The sequence below is a fragment of the Lutra lutra genome, chromosome 1, assembly GCF_902655055.1.
Source record: "Lutra lutra chromosome 1, mLutLut1.2, whole genome shotgun sequence".
Lineage (NCBI taxonomy): Eukaryota > Metazoa > Chordata > Mammalia > Carnivora > Mustelidae > Lutra > Lutra lutra.
The window spans coordinates 57,029,002-57,050,681 of NC_062278.1; the positions used below are offsets into that span (position 1 = coordinate 57,029,002).

The window sequence follows — 21,680 nt, forward strand, 5'->3', positions numbered from 1 at the left end:
AAGAAACTGCTCTGAAATATGCATCTTAAAGATCATGGCATCTCTTAGCTTGCCACACCGCCCTCCATGATGAATGATCAGGCTGATAGAATATATAATTCAAAAACCAGTCTTCCATAAGTTCTGCTTATTGTTCACCAAGAACTGATACTAATTTACCCATTTATATACATTTGAATTTTAGGAGAGATAAAAAATACAAAAGTTTATAACAATATGAAGTCCTTTACAATATTTAAGTGTAAAATGTGGATAAGTCCCCGTATGATTTAGGACTGTCTAGGTTTACTAGTTTGATTTAGCACTAAGTCCATTCTGTTAGGAAACGAACACTGGACAGCTCCTATATGTATGGAACTGTTTCAGGCGTTACAGAGAATCATAAAAATGCATAAGAAACAGTTTCTGCCCTAAGAAGTTTACATAATACAATTTAAAGGCCTTTACATACAACTTCTATAATATTTACCCTTTCCTAAAAATCCAAATTCTTTTTATACTAATAGAGCCGCTAAATAAGTTGGACATTGGCCTGGTGGGGTTTTGCTGGACAACAGTGAGTTTGTGTGCTTCACCTGTGAGAGAGAAACAATACTGATTTCTTCTCGGCTACATGGTAGTTGAGTTGACACTGAGCTATCAGTAGCACTATTTGATTTTTAAGAATTTATTTGCATTTCCTTACCTGACTAAAACTATTTTCTCATTTTTCTTGTGGACATAATTAATTCAGTGTTATTCAAACACAAGGAGGTTTCTGAAACAGCTGTGAAATTCCAAAATTTACCCTCAGCCATGATTCTCAAAATGATTTATTAGCTTTTATTTTGTCCGGATGGTTTTAGGTGCTTCAAACTGGCAGCTTTTTGGTATCAAATGAGGACATGGATTCCGAGCAAAGTGATATCCTTATGCTGTAACCTCTTCCACCCAAATAGTTTTGCTTTTATTAATGACAGGACAATATTGAGCTTTTTGTATAATCATCATCAATTGCTAGCAATTTGTTTTGCTATTTTTAATACAACGTCTTCACTGACAGAAGAATGACGGCAAATAGGAACAATGTGTATGAGTATTTACTAGAATAATTAGCAAGGAATGGCTCTCAAGTATGAAAGTGAAAATGGGCAAAAGAGCCTTTTTAAAATTGTAATCCTCTCTGTAGTGGGAACAGGCTAAAGTTGAAAGGGTTTGTACCAATGTATGCAAAGCACTTCAGTAAGACTAAACAAGTAACAGCTGTATACATAACACTTTTATGCTCATCCCTTCTTCTCTCCTTTTTTCTGTCTAGAAATGTGGATACTTAAAAATCATCATCATCATTGTTGTTGATGTTTGCTAACTCTACTGAGCTTTCTTGGAAATGATACCAGTTAAGACTTGGTGGTGGGATGAGGAGGCTTAGGGGCAGAGTGGTGGTTTCCCACAGGAAATCCATCTTGCAGTTTGTAGTAAAAATGATTTTAAGGGCAGGTTAACGAGAATACAACTTGCTAATCACCCTAAAGCCCATCCCTTTGCAGTTTCGAAACAAGATGGCAACATTACACCAGAAGCCCTTAGGTCTATCTTTCAGTACTGCCATTGCAAATTCACCTATACATACAGTTTACAAAGAGTTTCAGAAATTGAATGGGTTTAGTAGCAGGAACACCTGCCTTACTCTAGTGAAAAACCACGCAAGTGCTTTCGGTGCATTCATTGTAGGTGAAATCATAGGGAAAATCCCTTCTCTAGAATTGTACTTACTATTCAGTTTAGCAAATATGTAAGAGAATACAGTGTGAAATCTTTGAGTTGGGCACTTTGAGAGGTACAAAGACAAATAAGGCAAGACCTGCAAGCTGTGGCCAAGGCTAAAGAGAAGGGATTGGCAGAGGGACATGGGGCAGTTGTCATAATGCAGAAAAATGATGCTTTTGCTTTTTACTCCACTCCTATCCTTAGCTATCAGATGACATTTTGTCTAGTCCCACAAATATCAGTGCCCATAGCCCCCTACTATAGAGCCACATCCAAGTGCATTATCACTGAGCTCCAGAAAAGTCCTCCATCTCAAACTGCTCCTCTGTCCGTCATTAACCAGATTCCTAATCACTGCAAGGAACACCAGTGACTTTTTAACCCAGCTTATAGAAAGCTTCAGCCACATCTATCCATCAGGCTGAGTTCTACAGGACAGTTTCCCCTGGGTCTTATAAGACCTTATGCTGACTACCCTCACCCTGGGGTTAACAGCTCGCTGAGTCTTCGAAGTGACCGTTCTGGATGAGGAGGGTAGCAGGTTGGGGAAACCGCAGAATGGTGTCTCGTTAACTTTCAAAATCTCTTAATCAAATTTAGATAGCAATAATCACACTTCTGCCTATTGGCCAAGCCTATTAAATCCCATGTCGCCCCACACTTCCCACAGATGGCAATCAATAACTATTTGTTGAGTGAATAAATGCATGAATGAATTAGTACAAAATGAACTGAACTGCTTCTAGGAGCAGCAGTCATAATAACTGTTGTTATCCTCTCAGGCATTCCTGGCGGGAATGGAAAAGGGAAAGGGAAAGGAAAGGAAAGGGAAGGGAAAGGAAAAGCACTGTATTTCCCATGGGGAATTTACACTGGATGTCAAACTAAATGAGTACTGTCATTCAGGGAAGTTGGTTAATGGTAGTTACTTTTTAAAATCCACAAATATTTGCTGAGCACTTGCTATGTGCAGTCCCTTCCTAGGCACTGGCAGGGGTGAGGGCGGGAGTCAGTGCAGAGGGGACTGACTTCCTGGAGCTCAGAGTCAAGTGGAGGAAAGTAGACCATAAACAAAAACGTAAGCCAAGTAATTTCCATTCCAATGTGTCACACAGGAAATAGGATATAATAGAGTAGAGGGTACCTGGGGAGATGAGTGGCCTACTTCAGTTAGAGTTTGAAAGGAAGATGTTCTGAATATTTAAATTTGAGCTGAGCCACTGAGGAGGAGATAAAAGAAGCTTTATAAAGAAACATTTTACCCTCCCTAAGCAGTGCAAAGGCTGGAGGTAATATTGAGCTTATCTTGATCAAGAGGGTAAAAAAAGGCTGGTGAGGCTCTGGAGGAGGGCTGGGCACATTTTTTCTCTAACAGGTCTGACGGTGACTATTTTAGGCTTTTCGGGTTATGTGGTCTCTGTGGAAACTACTCAACTCTGCTTTGTAGCACATAAGCAGCAACAGCTGTTCCTACAGGATTGAGTGTGGCTGTGTTCTAATGAAACTTTATTTGCAAAAACAGGTGATGGGGGATTTGCCCCATGGGTTGTAATTTGCTCTGCTCTAGATTATAGAGCAAAAGGAAAGTTATTACATGTTAAAGTTAGAAAACGTGCACAGTCCAGTGTGGGGCCTGAGGGCATACATAGTAAGGAGTTGGAATTTTATTCTTAGTGCAATATAATGTCATTGAGAGATCCCATTAAGCAAGGGAGTGACTCGGTCTAGTTCAGTTTTTAAAATATTATCCTGGATGATGGGTGGGCAATAGATCATAAATGTCATCAGAGTAAGGAGGAAGGCAGTGCTGGAGGCAAGAGATCATGCTGCTTGGCCTACAGGGGGCAGCAGAAAGATGGTATGAATGAATGAATATGTCTTCTCAAGTCAGGACATGAAAACAGATTGGATGTTGGGTGGGGGGCAGAGGGGAAGGCCAAGGCAGCAAGAAGGAATTCTAGGTTTCTGGCTGATGATAGTGCTGTTATCAAAATGTGGCAGATGGAGAAGGAATCAAAAATTCAGTTTTAGGACATTTTAGCTTGACATGTCTGTGAGACATCAAATCATCCTTCAGAAGAGGAATGATTGAGTAACTGCAAGAGAGACCATTCTGAAGCAGGTCAAAGAGAAGCAAGGCCAGTTTCCAGTCATTTACGCAGGACTGACTTTGTGGCGAATGTCCCTCAACCTTCTCTATAGGGGCTGGGGTGAGAAATTATATGAGCAAGTGCAACTCAGGACATTTGTTGAATTGACCACAACCCTTACTTCCTGTGTCAAAATAACGCCCTCCTTCTTCAGCATAAGAAGCTGGGCGTCTCCACATTATGTCTGTTTTAGCATTAAGCAAGCCTACCCAGGAGTGAAAGGGGGCTAATTGCAGGCAGATGGAGGACAAGGGGAGATGGAGAGGAGAAGGGAGTTGAGAGAAATTGGAAGGGGAGGTGAACCATGAGAGACTATGGACTCTGGAAAACAATCTGAGGGTTTTGAAAGGCCAGTGGGGGGGTGGGAGGTTGGGGGAACCAGGTGGTGGGTATTAGGGCTCGGATCGCATGGAGCACTGGGTGTGGTGCAAAAACAAGGAATACTGTTACACTGAAAAGAAATAAAAATAAAATAAATAAATAAATAGGGAAAAAAACCCATAAATTAAAAAAAAAAAAGAATTAGCATAGAGACACAGGATGTTAGTTGTGACCAGCAAACAGTTTGCAGGTTGGCTGTGACCTGCAAATGTGCTGCTCCACGTGTTTCTCTGCTAAGCTTTGACCACATCCTAAAACACAGACATACCAATATTTCCCAGCTAGTCTGTTTGGGTAATCCAGTCATAGTCACAAGGGGGAAAAAAAAAGTCACCATGTTTGACTGCTTTTGCTTAATCCAACGTGAACTGGATGCTCCTAAAAATACTGCTGCAGAAAATAATCCCAGAAACAGGGAGTGAACCACACGTCAGAGCACGTGCTACCTGTTTCTTAATCTATTCCACAGAAGTAGGTGAAGGGATTTTAAAAGGTACTTTTTGGTCAAATACGTGTAAGAAGGATAAACTTTAAAACAGATTTATGGTAGAGACACCTGGGTGGCTCAGTCATTAAGCATCTGCCTTAGGCTCAGGTCATGATCCCAGGGTCCTGGGATCCAGCCCCTCGGGAGCCTGCTTCTCCCTCTGCCTGCCCCTCCACTTGCTTGTGCGCCCTCGCTCTCTCTCTCTCTCTGTCAAATAAATAAATAAAATCTTTTTTAAAAAATGAAATAGATTTATGGCAGAACCGTTTAATGCTAATATCATTAGTGTTAATATGCGGTATGCAACCCTAGAAGGGAAGCACTATACTTGGTATTTTCAAACTTATTGAAAATACACCACAATTTGGTAACACACACACATACATTAGATGTGTCAGTTCTACATTTTTTAAAAAGATTTTATTTATTTGACAGAGATCACAAGTAGGCAGAGAAGCAGGCGGAGAGAGAGAAGGAAGCAGGCTCCCTGCTGAGCAGAGAGCCTGATGCAGGGCTGGATTCCAGGACTCTGGGATCATGACCTGAGCCAAAGGCAGAGGCTTTAACCACTGAGCCACCCAGGCGCCCCAGTTCTACATTTTCAATAGAGTCGTGATCCCATCTTATAACTCAACTCATTTTAGATTATGCTTTACTACCAGTGACAGAATATCCAATTTTAGCTACTTAAACAATTAGGAGTTATTTTCATTAAAGAGCAAGAAAGCCAGACGTGGGTTTGTGGTTTTATTCAGTGGTTCATAAATGTCAGAACAAACTCATAAAAATTCTCTTGACCTTTCCCTCTCAGGTGCAAGATAACTTCAACAGCCACAAGTACCACAGCTGTGTATGAGCTAAGGAAGAGGGAACTGGGAGGTCGTGAGAGGACATTAGCTTCATTTCTTCCTTTTAACCAGGAAAACAACCATTTTTCAGAATTCCTATAGCAGACATTTCCTTGAGTCTCATTATCTTATTATCGTCAGGCTATTTGACCACATCTAACCACGGCAGAGCGTGTGGGACAGCAGGTGGAAGCTCTAGGAAAGCAGAGAACAGGATTCTTAGAATTGGTTTAGACTCCAGTGTCATTTCTCCTGGCCTTGGTACATTGTTGTTTCAAACAAATTAGACCACAAGGAGAAGAAGCTGAATCTCGGCTGGGCAACTAACAGTGTCTGCTCGACAGACTGTGTTACAAGACACACTTCATGCAAGTGATTTGTCATTTTCAAACTGTAAGGCACACTGTAAAATATTGCCCAGATCGACCCTCCGGCACAGAGCACTGATCACCCCACTGCTGGGAGAGTTGCTCGAAGGCAGGCAGGCCTCAAGCTATCAGATCCCTGCAAGTATCGTCCCAACTGAGACAGTCGCCTCACCAAGGACTCACCCCCTTCCCGGCTCCATTTTCATCGACATGAACCTGCAGAGGCTCGACCAGCACCTCTGCCCCTTTAATCCCGCCTCCACCGCCCACACCCGCCCCACGACTTCTCCTACCTCTTTCCTCTCTCTCCCACTGTTCTTCCCACACTCCCAACAGCACTGGAAGGTCATCTCTTCAGAGCTGGTGGTCTGCTGAAGGTTCGGTGGAGACTGTATCGCAGCTTAACCCTCCCGTCTGCCTGATCCCGCTTTCCGCGCCTCTCTCCCGCAGGTGCGCTCAATGCCATGTACCCCGCCAGGAAACGTCCTGCCTGCCAAGGTCCGTCTCCGAGTCTCCTTCCTGGAGAGCCCAACCTGCTGCAAAAAAATAAAATAGGAAATTACATGTAGTCAAAACATGTTCCTTTCTCTATTTTACTTTTGATGCTTATATGGCATTTTTTAAAGATGTAATTTTAAAAATCAGAGTTATTAAAGTGAAAATGTAATTTGTAAGACGACCACGTGCCAATGACATTCTCTTATTTCGGCAGTGAATGCAAATATGAAGATATTTGCCATCTGCCTCGATTGTTCATTTCCCCAGTTGAACAGATATGTGATTTTGTTGGTTAAAAAAATGTATTTTTGAAAACAACTTTATTTTTCTGATTAAATGAACTACTGCTCATTGTAAAAAAAATTAAAATATAAAAACAAGTAAAAATATAAGTAGAAAAGAAATCGCCTATAATCTTACCACCTATCTGTTATTAATCTTTGAGTGACATCTGTCCAGACTTTTAAAAAGGAGTTAACAGCAACTGTGTGATGGACATTAAGGAGAGCCCGTGATGTAATGAGCCCTGGGTATTATGTAAGACTGATAAACCGCTGACCTCTACCTCTGAAACTAATGATACATTATGTTAATTATTGAACTTAAAAATTTTTAAACAATAAAAAGAAAAACAGTTCATTAAAAAAGAGAGTTAACAGCTGTTTCTTTGACATTTCCTTCAGTCTCAAGAGCAGTCTGATGATCTGACCCATGTTTGATCCTCCTTGCAATATTAACTGAAAAAATCTGTATTAAAAAAAATCTGGCCAAGGACTAGGTATAGGACCAAATCACACCTTGTTGCGACCAAGTAATGACTCATTGGTATTTATGAGGCAGAGCTGTCCCAGAGAATTGGGGGTGGTTGCACACACCTGAGAGAGCTAGCTGATTTGCCAGGAATAAAAATTTAAAGGCTCCCAGAGCTAACGATTCCCTGAGCTGTGGCAGCATGCACATTTTCAGCTTCATTTCTTATGATCGTGCATGTTCTGTAAGCAGTGTGGCAGACACATTGCAAGCCGTTCCTGGGAGGTACAAGACCATGGCTAGGTTGTTCTGTGGGCTACATTGTATCCTGTTTGCTTTTTTAAAAGGAAATAAATTTGGTGCTGGGTCAAGCCTAATGTGTGCTAAGCTGAAATGTAAAACTACAGCCAGCAGAAACAGACATTCTGTTATCACACAAACAATTGAGGACTATATTCTCATTGTAAAAGCTTCAAATAATGTATAGAATTTTACAAAGTAAATTCTCCATTGCAATTTCCCTCCTCTCTTGTTTTTAATTACTAATTTGTCTTCTTTACTTTGCAGAAGTCTATTCAGACTTTCCATTACTTCTCAAGTCAGTTTTGGTAATTTGTATCATTCTAAGAATTTATCTATTTCTTCAAAGTGTTAAATTTGTAGGCATTTAAGTTGTTTATATTTCCTTAGAATTCTTGTAATTCCTATAAGGTGTGTACTCACATGTATCAATTTTATGGATCTTTACAAAAACAGTTTGGGGTTCCACTGACGTTTTCTCATGTTTCCCTGTTCCTATTCCATAGGTTTCTGCTCTGGTCTTCATTATTTCCTTCTTTCTACTTTGAGTTTGATTTCCTTCTTGCTTGTCAGGGAAGAAGATAAGTTTTTTTTTTTTTTAATATTTTATTTATTTATTTGACAGAGAGAGATCACAAGTAGATGGAGAGGCAGGCAGAGAGAGAGAGAGGGAAGCAGGCTCCCTGCTGAGCAGAGAGCCCGATGCGGGACTCGATTCCAGGACCCTGAGATCATGACCTGAGCCAAAGGCAGCGGCTTAACCCACTGAGCCACCCAGGCGCCCCAGAAGATAAGTTTTGATTTAGATTTTTCATCTTTAACTGTGTAAGCATTTTATGACCTATATTTCCTCCTAAGCATTGCTTTTGCCACATCCCATACATTTTGATATATTGTATTTTTATTTTTATTTGGTTTAAAGTATTGTACAATTTCCCTTGTGAGTTCTTCTTTAACCGTCAGGTTTTTTTTTTTTTTTTTTTTTTTTGGAAGTCTGTGATTTATTTTCCAAATATTTGGGGATTTTCAATTACCTTTCTATGTAATATTTCTTATTTAATAAATCTGTTATGATAAAAAGTACTTTGTATTATTTCAGTCCTTTTAATTTTTTTAAGACTTGCTTTATGGGATAGCATATAGTCTATCCTGAAGATTGTTCTGTGTATGTTTGAAAATGTGTATTTTGCTGTTGCCACGTGGAGAGTATTCTTTAAATGTCAATTAGGATCCTTTTGGTTAATACTGTTGTTCAATGTTTCTATATCCTTATTCATTTTCTCTCTGCTTTTATCAATTACTGAGGGAGGAGTAGCTAAATCTCAACTTTGGCTATTGTATTTTCTAGTTCTCCTTAATTCTGTCAGGTTTTCCTTCATTTGTTTTCAGACATTGTTGTTATTAACGTATATAGTTAGTATCTGTTTCTGATGTATTGACCCATATATCACTATGAAAGGTTATAAAGAAAACCATCTCTAGTAATAGTCTTTGTGTGGAGGTCTATTTCATCTCAGGTAAGTATAAGCACTCTTTGTTAGGATTACTGTAGGCAGGCATTTTTTTTCCCATACTTTGACCCTCACTTATTTGTATCCTTGAATTTCAGGTATTTCTTTTGTAGACAAAAAGGAAGATCTGGCTTCTGATTTTTGCTTTGTTTTGGTTTTGTCTTTTGTATTAAACAAAACTCTTTGGATACCATTTTAATTCCCTAATACTTTAGATGCACTGTTTGAGGTTTTTTCCTTTTGGTTGCTTCTAGGGGTTAAAATATTCTTCTTTAAAGGAGCCAAACTCTCTCTCTTCAGAGATGACATATACTTTATGTGGAAAACCCAAAAGACTCCACCCACAAATTACTTAGAACTCGTACAGCAAATCACTAATGTGGCAGGGTACAAAGTCAACCTACAGAAATCAGTTGCTTTCTTATACACTAACAATGAAACTAGAAAGGGAAATTAGAGAATTGATTCCATTTACAATAGCACCAAAAACCATAAGATACCTTGGAATAAACCTAACCAAAGAGGTAAGGAATCTATACTCAAGGAACTACAGAACACTCATGAAAGAAATTGAAGAAGACACTAGAAGATGGAAAAACATTCCATGCTCATGAGTTGGAAGAATAAATATTGTTAAAATGTCTATACTGTCCAGAGGAATCTGTACTTTCAATACCATCCCGATCAAAATATCATTGACATTTTTCAAAGTTCTGGAACAAACAATCCTAAAATTTGTATGGAACCAGAAAAGACCCTGAATCACCAAGGAAATGTTGAAAAGAAAAACAAAGCTGGGGGCATCACGTTGCCTGATTTCAAGCTTTATTACAAAGCTGGATCACCAAGACAGCATGGTACTGGCACAAAAACAGACACATAGACCAATGGAACAGAGTAGAAAGCCCATACATGGACCTTCAACTCTATGGCCAAATAATCTTTGAAAAAACATGAAAAAATATACAGTGGAAAAAAGACAGTCTCTTTGATAAATGGTGCTGGGAAATTGGACAGCTATGTACAGAAGAATGAAACTCAACCATTCTCTTAAACCATGCACAAAGATAAACTTAAAATGGATGAAAGACCTCAATGTGAGGCAGGAAACCATCAAAATCCTAAAGGACAACATAGGCAGTAACCTCTTCGACATCAGCCACAGCAACTTCTTTCAAGACACATCTCCAAAGGCAAAGGAAACAAAAGCAAAAATGACCCTTTGGGACTTCATCAAGATCAAAAGCTTCTGCACAGCAGAGGAAACAGTCAACAAAGCCAAAAGACAACCAACAGAATGGGAGAAGATACTCACAAATGGACACTACAGACAAGGGGTCAATAACCAAGATCTATAAAGAACTTCTCAAACTCAACAACCAAAAACAGATAATCAAGTCAAAAAATGGGCAGGAGACATGAACAGACACTTCTCCAATGAAGACATACAAATGGCTAACAGACACATGAAAAAATGTTCATCATCATTAGCTATCAGGGAAATTCAAATCAAAACCACACTGAGATACCACCTTACACCAGTTAGAATGGCAAAAAGTAACAAGGCAAGAAACAACAAATGTTGGAGAGGATGTGGAAAAAGGGGAACCCTCTTGCACCGTAGGTGGGAATGCAAGTTGGTGCAGCCACATTGGAAAACAGTGTGGAGATTCCTCAAAAAGTTGAAAGAAGACCTAGCAATTGCATTACTGGATATTTACCCTAAAGATACAAATGTAGTGATCTGAAGGGGCACATGCACCCGAATGTTTATAGCAGCAATGTCCACGATAACCAAACTATGGAAAGAGGCTAGCTGTCCATCAACAGATGAACGGATAAAGAAGAGGTGGTATATATATATATATTTTTTTTTCACATACACAATGGAATACAAGGCAGCCATTAAAAGAAACAAAATCTTGCCATTTGCAACGATATGGATGGAAGTAGAGGGTATTAAGCTAAGTGAAATAAGTCATTCAGAGAACGAGAATTATCATATGATCTCACTGATAGGAGGAATTTGAGAAACAAAATAGAGGATCATAGGGGAAGAGAGGGAAAAAATGAAACAAGATGAAACCAGAGAGGGAGACAAACCATAAGAGACTCTTAATCTCAGGAAACAAACTGAGGGTTGCTCAGGGTGGGGGTGGGATAGAGTGGCTGGGTGATGGACACTGGGGAGGGTAGGTGTTATGGTGAGTACTGTGAATTGTGTAAGACTGATGAATCACAGAATTGTACCCCTGAAACAAATAATACATTATATGTTAATTTAAAAAAAAAATCCAGGGGCGCCTGGGTGGCTCAGTGGGTTAAGCCGCTGCCTTTGGCTCAGGTCATGATCTCAGGGTCCTGGGATCGAGTCCCACATCGGGCTCTCTGCTCAGCAAGAAGCCTGCTTCCCTCTCTCTCTCTCTCTCTCTCTGCCTTCCTCTCCGTCTACTTGTGATCTCTCTCTGTCAAATAAATAAATAAAATCTTTAAAAAAAAAAATCCATGTCTGGCAGGACAGAGAGTACCTATCTAAAATTAAGTTCATTCTCAGGGTGCCTGGGTGGCTCAGTGGGTTAAAGCCTCTGCCTTCAGCTCAGGTCACGATCCCAGGGTCCTGGGATTGAGCCCCATATCGCGCTCTCTGCTCAGAAGGGAGCCTGCTTCCTCCTCTCTCTCTGCCTGCCTCTCTGCCTACTTGTGATCTCTCTCTCTGTGTCAAATGAATAAATAAATAATTAAAAAAAAATAAGGAGTCATCTTTAGTGCCTGGGTGGCTCAGTCAGTTATGTGTCTGACTCTTGTTCAGGGTCCTGAGATCAAGCCCTGCATCAGGCTCCATGCTCAATGTGGGGTCTGCTCCTCCTCTCTCTCTTCTCTATCTCTCTGGAATAAATAAATACAATTTGAAAAAATAAGGAGGCATCTTTTATTCCAACCATTTTGTTTAGTGCATGTTATTGGGAATATTTAAACAATGGACAGATTTGTAAAGTGTAAAGCCAGAGTTCCAGGTAATCCCCTATTAGTAACTACTGTTAATGGTTTGAAACCCTGTAGACTTTAAAATACATATTCATAGGGGCGCCTGGGTGGCTCAGTGGGTTAAGCCGATGCCTTCGGCTCAGGTCATGATCCCAGGTCCTGGGTTCGAGCCCCACATCGGGCTTTCTGCTCAGCAGGGAGCCTGCTTCCTCCTCTCTCTCTGCCTGCCTCTCTGCCTACTTGTGATTTCTCTCTGTCAAATAAATAAATAAAATCTTTTAAAAAAAATACATATTCATATATATGTATGTGGAGTATATATCCTTGTATGATATATACAAACATAAATAAATATACTATGGTGATAAAGATTAAAATAAAGATAATAGGTGACCATCAAAAAAGCGACTTGGAAATTGGGCTTTCTATAAACTATGACCCATTTTTCTGAGTGTGGGAGCTCCGAATGGCAGCTGCCATTTTGATCTGTTTTTCTTTTTCTTTTTTTTTGTTGGGGGGGGGCAACAAAACTTCAATTTTATTGGCCTTAAAATTCTCATTTCTTGACAGGTGCCCATCAGAGCCACATATTTTCCCCCAAAATTCCCTATATTTTTAACTGCTCCAAGCTTGTCAGGACAAATCTGCTTAGTCCTGCTATCTGCTAAACTTCATTTCAATAACCCAACTCATTAAAAAGTACTACAGAAGCCTCATGTTTATTTATTATTTGAACATGACTCATAAAGCCATCATTCAAATCTCCAATTGCACTCACTAGTGTATTTCATAACAAATATAAATCCATAGGCTTTTTTATATTCTGATAATGTCTCCATGTGTTCAGCCACCTATATTTAATGAAAAGCTATCTTTTTTTTCTCTCCTGACAAATTTCAAACATATGTGAAGCCACCTAATGCACAGGCACAGACTTTCTGTGTGACCTTGGACAATCTTGCTCTATCTCCTGATTTTATAAATCTACAGAATGGGGAACATTGTCATGCAGATCACTTTTCGAAAGTATTATAATAATTAGAAATTGTGAAGTAGTTCAGATCTATCAGCAGATGTTTTATCATTTTAGAAATGTCTGTCATGGGTCATGTTCATTAGCTGGGTAAAACCATTAAGTAATCATTCAACGTGTACCACAGGCTGCCTTGCTGACCTGAAAGAATAGGATATACCCTTTCTTGATCCCCGCCGGTCTCCTCTGCTCTCGCCTTCCCCAGATTTCTGCAAACTGGTAGATGTCACATAGACTTGAGGCAGGGAAGCCCTCAGATAGCTTTGGGTGCTGGCCCAACTGGTTCACTTGGTTTGAGACTATGTCCCTGTTGGGCTGTCCTGAGATGTACATCTCTGGGGTACCTGCAGGATTCCTGCATTTTCACCTGAATTATTCTCACTAAAGCTGAACTTCTCTGTAACCGAAGCCAACCACTGATGGATTTGAGTTCTGTGGATCAACCAGGGTATCCCTGTTCCTTCTTTCCCCATCCTCTACACTATTCTTGCTTGAACAGAGGAGTCCTGCACAGAAATCTCCAGTCCTGAGACCCCTTTTGTCTCCCACATCTTCTCTCAGCCCCTGCTGATATAAATGGGTTTCTACTTTGCCCATGTTTCAAGATTATGAGGTTGCCATGCTCCTACTTAGGCCATCTATGCAGTTTCCTTTTTTTTTTTTTTTTAAGATTTTATTTATTTATTTGACAGATCACAAGTAGGCAGAGAGGCAGGTAGAGAGATGGAGGAAGCAGGCTCCCTGCTGAGCAAACCATATATTCAGAGAGCCTGATTCGGGGCTCCATCCCAGGACCCTGAGATCATGACCTGAGCTGAAGGCAGAGGCTTAACCAACCCACTGAGCCACCCAGGTGCCCCTGCAGTTTCATTTTGAGCCCGAGGCTTCTATTTTCCTTGCTAGGTATCCTCTTCTAGGTCCAAAATTCAGTCCCTCACAACCCCTCACAACTGCCCCACAGCTGGGCTCTCTCCTCCTGAATAGATCTCCATTCCTATGCCCTACCTAATTATTGGATGGATTCTTCTAATTCTTTGTTGTCCTCTGGTCCCTACATGAACCGGAGACTTCTATTCCCTTGAGCTCTTGGTCTCTGGGCATCCAGGCCTCCTTCATCCCAACCTGTTACCCTGTTAATGGATGGTGCTGAATCATGTGTTCTCTGGCCAAGTAGGTTTAGAAAAAGCTCTGTTAAAGTGGTTATTCAGGTTTACTTTTTATAGAACTTACCTATGATTTTAATATACTCATAGGCATCCATGAAGGTGAAAATAATAGTTTTTCCAAATATATCTGTTGCAGGAGCATTTATCTCCAAGTTTCCTTTAAGGCCTAGTGTTCTATGAAATGTATTTTGAAAATGCATTTTTAGAAGAGTAGGGAATCTCCATGATCTTTTTCTGTTTTATAGATTCTGATTCAATGATTCACAAGAAATATTTGGGGGAAAGCAATTGAATTGGAAAAATCTGTTAGTGTTAAGTCTTTATTCATTCAAAGAATAAAGAAGCACTGTATTTTGGTTACTAGGAAGTTGTTTTCTATAATGGAGCAAAGAAAAAGCAGAAGATTAACATTCTTTTATTTATTCAATCATTGTGAGAATATTTATTGAGAACTACAGTGTGCCAAACATTATTGTAGATGCTGGGGTTTTCATGGTGAATAAAATCAATACTCTCCCTGCCCCAAGAATCTTATAGAAATCAGCAAGGTAAGATATTCTGCTAGCCATTTAATATTTTTATTTGGAGTCTGTGCATCAAAAGTCTCATTTTTAAATTTCCCTTAAAGTTTAATTTCTTAAAGTTTAAGTGCATTCCCTTTCATAGTAAACTGGATTCAGGTTTGTCATTTTTCTATAGCTAAAGAAAACTGGTGGGATCCATAATCAAATATCCATAGACACACAATACGCAGCAGGTATATGTACCCCCAAACACATACAAACCATATATTCTTTTTTTTTTTTTTTATTTGACAGAGAGATCACAAGCAGGCAGAGAGGCAGGCAGAGAGAGAGGAGGAAGCAGGCTCCCTGCTGAGCAGAGAGCCCGATGCGGGGCTCGATCCCAGGACTCCGAGATCATGACCTGAGCCGAAGGCAGCGGCTTAACCCACTGAGCCACCCAGGCGCCCCCAAACCATATATTCAGATAACTGCCCAGATCATCTTTGACTAATGCTAAAAATGAACTCTACCATTGACATATACATGCGTTTTTCAGAGCATTATCGAGAACCTTTATATTTTAAAATAACCATGGGGCACTTGTGAAAATGCAGATTCCTGGACTCTGCTCCAAATATTTGGGTTTAGTAAGGCTCAGGAATATGAGTGTTAAACCAGAGCTGCATAGCATACTTATGCATACTAACATTTAGGAACTTCTGATTACTGAGATACTGGAGTGTGCATTGAGAGCTAGAGCTCGTTGCCAAGTGGCCCTAGACTTCACAGACTCCCATTGGCTGGAGTGAGAGTTGGCGGCAAAGAAGGCAGACACCCGGTCTTCCAGTGGGACCAGGTAAACAAGGCACCTGATATGCAGTAACGTTCAAAAAGCCTCAATCCCCTTTCCTCCATTGTGCCTCAAAGAAAACACACCCAAAAGCTGAACACACCTGGGAGCTTCTCACTGTTTCCTCCCTTGTTTACTATATTTGAGTTTGTTTCCATGTGAACTCATTTGTGAGGAGATTCCTGGATTCTCTGTAGAGGCATGGGGGACTCCCTCCTGGGCTAATTCATACTTTGCCCTCATTATCATTTTAAAATTAGATTTAGGTATTGATAAAAATCCAAATACCAGAATACAGAAGCTTGTGGGATTTTTTGTCTCACGTAACACAAAAATTTAAGAGCATACTGGTTTCAGATCAAACCTCTAGAAGCCTCCATCACCACATTTCCTGTTTGTAACTGAACAAAGTACACACAAAAGATTTTAAGACACAGAAGAGAGAAACCCGAGGTACGGTTACAGACACGTTTTACTGGCACACTGCTTCTAAAGTGTGTACCTTTACCGAGAAAAAAAGTTTGTGGGAGCCTTTTTATTCCATACATTTCCCTTATGGCTACATAAAGATTTCTCTGACAAAGGAAGCATGTCAGGTAAGTGGCATTTTTAATTTTTTCATTCTATTCCTGTGCCTAAAAATTCACAAAATAATTTCCACCACTCCAACCAAAAAAACACTTAAGATTTGGGGATTAAATTAGTTTATACATTATTTTTAAAATGTGAGATAACGTTAGTATAATAATAGTATAATTTAGAACATACTTGGAAATATTTTAGTGAATATAAGTTGATTATTTTCTCTTAGAAGAAAAAAATGGGAAGTTGCATAAGATAAAGCTAGTTGTAACTGTTCAGTTAGTGTTCATTGATAATTATGCCATTTACAGTATCTGTTATTTTTAAAGAAACTTTTGTGGATCATGCATATTCCTCTTTAGTTATAAAACAGGTCGGTAGTAACCACATTCTAATTCCTTTGAGTTTAAGAATTGTAATATCTTCCCAGAAATTAACCCAATTGCTGATATCAGAGAGATGACCGTTCTGCAATGGCTGGTGAAAATTTGATCTCTGTGGCATGGATCACAAGGCTTGAATCCTCATTGATTAGCTGAGTGTCTGTTCCACGTTGATGGTTCATACCCCTTTTAAGGTTTTGTGTGCTTTTTATGTCTTTAGTAAGTATCTTTTTGTTGTAAAAGAAAAGATACACACTATACGAAGTAAGAGGACTGAAATATATATGAAAAAGAAAAAAAATTTACATAGTTCCCACCACCTCAATAAAACACAAGGTATTATGTTGTATTTCCTTCCCACTCTTATTTCAATACATTCTACATGATTTGCTTTTCATACCTGAAATAATAGTGAGCATAAAATATACTGAGAATTTTTTGCTAACATTAGAGTATAAGTTTTTCCCTTTTCATGATGATTTCTGCCTGATCATTTTAGAAGAATGTAGACAATGACATCCATTAGACTAATTATAGTTTCCTTAGCTATTTCTTTATTGTTGGACATTTATGTTGTAAATAGTTGTGTTATATTTCAAATGACAGAAAGATGAACATCTCTATACTTTTCCTATATTAAGGGTCATTTTCTTGGGAAAAATTTCTAGACTTGGCTTTATTGAGGAAGAGGTTACAAACACTGTAAATCTCATTATTATATAGTTGCTTTTCCAAGAGTGATGCCAATCCACTCGCATTCTAGTGTGTTTCTCCTGAATAGGCTGGTATCACTTAAAAAGAATCTTTACTGATAAAAGCGTAATATGCTAACCCATTGTTGGTAATCATTGATTATAATGAAGCTGAACAGTTTAAATGGGTTTTTAAACTGTTTAGTATCATACAATCTGTGCATTGTCTAATTATATCTTTTGCTTCATTATAGTGCTTATAGTACTTTTAATATCAATTTGTGTGAGCCATTGATAGGGTAAAGATATTATATATAATTACTGTGAATTTTCTTCCCAGTATTTTATTTGCTGGATTTTAAAATCAGTTGATTGGATTAATCACACAGGGAGCATAAGGCTGACATATGATTTACATACCTATCTTTATTTTTTCTAGGTTCATAGATTAGCAAAGAACAAAACAACTGTTCCAGTTTGGCCAGTGCCCTGCAAAAAATAGACATGGCATTATTACGAACAGTTGTCATGAGCTGATGGTGTTGGGGGAATTCAGGAAGCGTGGGAAGGCCAAAGGCATTGAGTATAACTTCAACTATTTCCAGGATTCATTAATGCTAATTTTATGAGGGATATGATACAATTTCTTCCCTACAGTTTTGTAGTTTAGATGTTCCCTTTATAGGTAATACAGGAGTTCCCCATTGACAGTTGAGACCTTCCACAATGCCACAGAAGAAATAAAAATATCAAGGGTTTGCTGTTAAAAACTCATAGATCTTAAAAGGAGGGGAAAAGACCTTAATGTGAGAGGAGTCAGACAACAGTATTTTTTACATTTAGATAGGCGAAGTTAAAAAGAAAATTAGTGTGAAAAAGCAAAATTATTCCTAGTTAAGTAAAGCAACGTAAGAAATTAAATCCCAAGTATCCTTGTGTTTCTCCTGCCTAAATGCCTTGCACTCACTGCATTCATAAATCAGCCAATATCATAATTCCTACCATGTTTCTGCATACACATAAAATCAATATTAGCTGAATCAACTGGTGAGAACAATTCCTGAGGGCTACCATTAATTTAGTTTACAAAGTGATCCGCAACTTAGTTACAGATTGTTGCTTTTCAAAAAAAAATTTTTTTCATTGTCTTCACTCGGTTTTCTCTTTCCTTGAGCCTCAATCGCCTTTCTGAGAACAATGAGCCTTTCCTTTAGAGATGAGATAGGACTAATTTATTAATCATCTTTTAAACTTAGGTGTTCTTTAAATTAAAGACGGGTCAAAGACAGTGAGTTTCATCATTTAATTTAAGTAATGTGTGCAGTGATTTTAAGGAAGGTCAATCCAGGAAAGATCATCAACATCATTATTGGTCACATTTCCAGGCATTTTGAATTTTATTTAATTCTCTCAGTATTCCAGAACTAGAAAGAGGAAAGAAAAAAAAAATTAACAGGTCTTCTTACAACAATAAAGAAACATAATAGTTAAAATTTTGTTGGCTGAAGGTTTCCCACACACCCATGACATCCTAAGAGGATCTCGCCAAGGTGCTTCTCCAACAGAAAACAATAAGTACATATATAAAATGGAGCCGCCCAGTGGTGGGTATTAAGGAGGGCAGGGATTGCATGTAGCATTGGTGTTATACGAAAACAATGAATTTGGCCAGCACTTTAATCCCAATAGGGTTTCTCAAGTTGACCAATCCCAATTAAAGTTTAATTATAAAATTGACAAGTAGTCCAGTCCTGGGGAAATTATAACATAGTGTCTTTTTTTTTTTTTTTTTTGAGGTTGTGCATTTTATTTTTTATTTTTTTAATTTAATTTAATTTAATTTTTTTCCGTGATCCATAATTCATTGTTTATGCACTACACCCAGTGGTCCATGCAGTGCGTGCCCTCCTTAATACCCACCACCAGACTCACCTAACCCCTCATCCCCCTCCCCTCCAAAACCCTCAGTTTCTTTCTCAGAGTCCACAGTCTCTCATGGTTTGTCTCCCCCTCCAATTTCCCTCAACTCACTTCTCCTCTCCATCGGAGAGTCTAAAAATCTCCCCCACATCTCCCTCCACAGGTATGTTCCCTTTAAACAAATTCAGTTAAGTGTTGGTTAAGAGCAACTATGATGTACTAGAAAGATGTCACACAGATGAGGATTTGAACTCCAGAGTTATAACTGGCTTAGTGAGGTTCAGTGAGATGCAAAAAGTCACACATCTAGGAAGTGCCTTCTCTCAGTCTCCCTCTGCACTTTGAAGCAGGCATTCCAATGCCCTGTATTGCTATCGTCCCTCTCCCCATCACTGTCCTTCCCCAAAAGACACCATCCATTTCTCAAATAACCCTCTGTTCATACCAGATCCTTACTTAAGGTGGACAGATACCAAGTTTTGCATTAAAAACAATTATCTTATTTACTTGAAAGCCTGAGAGTGGATTTCAGAATACCTTCCAGTGCTTCTATCAATGACTCTTAATGCCTTTTATTGATGGGGTGATGGAGATGGATGGTGGTGGGATGGGGGGCTGTGTAGATACTGACAACATGCTGCAAAGAGGCCTCAGGAATGCACCTAGTTCCACAGCAAACTGTCATTAACTGTCAGTAAGAAAAAACTCTTTTTATGCATAGGATCCATGGGGATGTTATATCAGAACTTTTTCTTTGAACTTTCTGGGGTGCCTAAAGCAGATATACCTACTCATGGAATGCAACATGGAGACGGGCACTGCTCTGACAGAATTTGCAAGCCAAGGGAGAGAAACCATGTTGAAAAGCCATATCCTATAAACTATAAACTCATACAATTGTGTCAGTTACAGACTCCCTGAAGGAAAACAATTAAGGAATCATATGTATTGCTTTTCTTTTCTTTTTTTTTTTGAAGATTTTATTTATTTATTTGACAGAGAGAGATCACAAGTAGATGGAGAGGCAGGCAGAGAGAGAGAGGGGGAAGCAGGATCTCTGCCAAGCAGAGAACCCGATGCGGGACTCGATCCAGGACCCTGAGATCATGACCTGAGCCGAAGGCAGCGGCTTAACCCACTGAGCCACCCAGGCACCCTGTATTGCTTTTCTATTGTTAGTTAAGTGAAGGCTTCTGCATGAATCAAACCTGCCAGCAGAAAAATGATACCTTTGCTGGGTTTCCCTCCAGAGCACAAGCAAATGTGAATTCCAACTACAGTGCCTGCCAAGTACTGTTGGCATTAAAGGAGTCAGAGGTCTTATAATTAGAGTGACTACGATTAGCCCCTGACAGTTGAAAGCTAGATAGAAACTTAAATCATGTTTTTCCTAGCTGTCATTGCCTCACTAATAACTTCTTGAGGCCTTTGGCTTTTTAACAGTGTGAAGAGCTAAATTCAAATTGTGTGGGAGTTCTTTTTAAATTGATAAAAGCTTTTTAAATGAAAGTAATTACAATTATGGAATAATGATACTGAAGATTGCATTTGTTGGGCAAGAACTTTTGAGCACTTTGTGCATCTAATAGTATAAGCAGCATTATCTGTGCTGAATAGACACCCACATGGGTTTGGAGATACTCATACTGCATATGGGAAATAACTGGGTGAAGGGAGGTATGAAAGTATGTGCAAACTCTTACATAGATCTGTCATTCAGGTTGAAAATCCCCACCATTTAGCCACTCATAGCTAAATGTGTATTTTGTTTTGTTTTGTTTTTCTCATCCGTGTAAGTTTTTTTTTTTTTTTTTTTTCCAAAATGGGGGCATTTATTGTTGGCAATCAAAAAATTATGAAAGCTGAGGCACCTGACTGGCTCAGTCTTGATCTCAGACTTCTGACTCTGAACCCCACCTTGGGTGTAGAGATTACTTAACATCTTTTTAAAAAAATTATGAAAGCTATCAAGAATGTCATGAAATACAGTTTCTAAATGAAAATCTGCCTGTTTAAAACTCATATCACATTACACAAGGAAAAAATCTTGGAAAACAGAAGGTTAGATAGGAGTTGGAAACTCCCGAAATCAGAAAAAACCAGAGACCATGCTAAACCAACCTCACGCTTTAGAATTTGGCCTAAGTTTTCAAAGGCCTCTAGTTGGTTTTGTGAAACAAATTAATTGTTACAGTAAATGACAAAACTGAGCCCTAGAAGAATGTATGGTGTGGTCTAAGTTCTTGCCTTACTGTTGCTAACATATTTCCTGAAAATTACTAGGATTTTGTTAAAGCCTTTACATAAAATAGTAGGCTCATGACCTTGATATGGTTGTTTCTTTGTAGTTGAGAGCAAATTATTTTCTTGTCCCAATTAATGGACTGATACAACTTTTTCGTGTTCCTTTTAAAGAAGCTAAAGGGAAACTTCTAATTGAAATATAATTTTGTGCAAATTATAGGATATTTTATAGCTAGAATCAGTATAATTATAAAAATAAGATGAGGGGTTTTGCCTT

The 21,680-nt window shown here is 38.9% G+C and overlaps 1 protein-coding gene across 1 annotated transcript in view; it reads left to right on the forward strand.

Moving 5' to 3' along the window:
- Positions 1-15,978: 15,978 nt before the first annotated feature.
- LOC125096900 (T-cell receptor-associated transmembrane adapter 1) overlaps positions 15,979-21,680 on the forward strand; it is a 43,460-nt gene continuing 37,758 nt past the window's right edge. Inside the window, exon 1 of the mRNA XM_047724032.1 lies at positions 15,979-16,178. Within this exon, the coding sequence (XP_047579988.1) occupies positions 16,172-16,178 (7 nt within the window). The 5' untranslated portion in view covers positions 15,979-16,171. The remainder of the gene's footprint in view (positions 16,179-21,680) is intronic.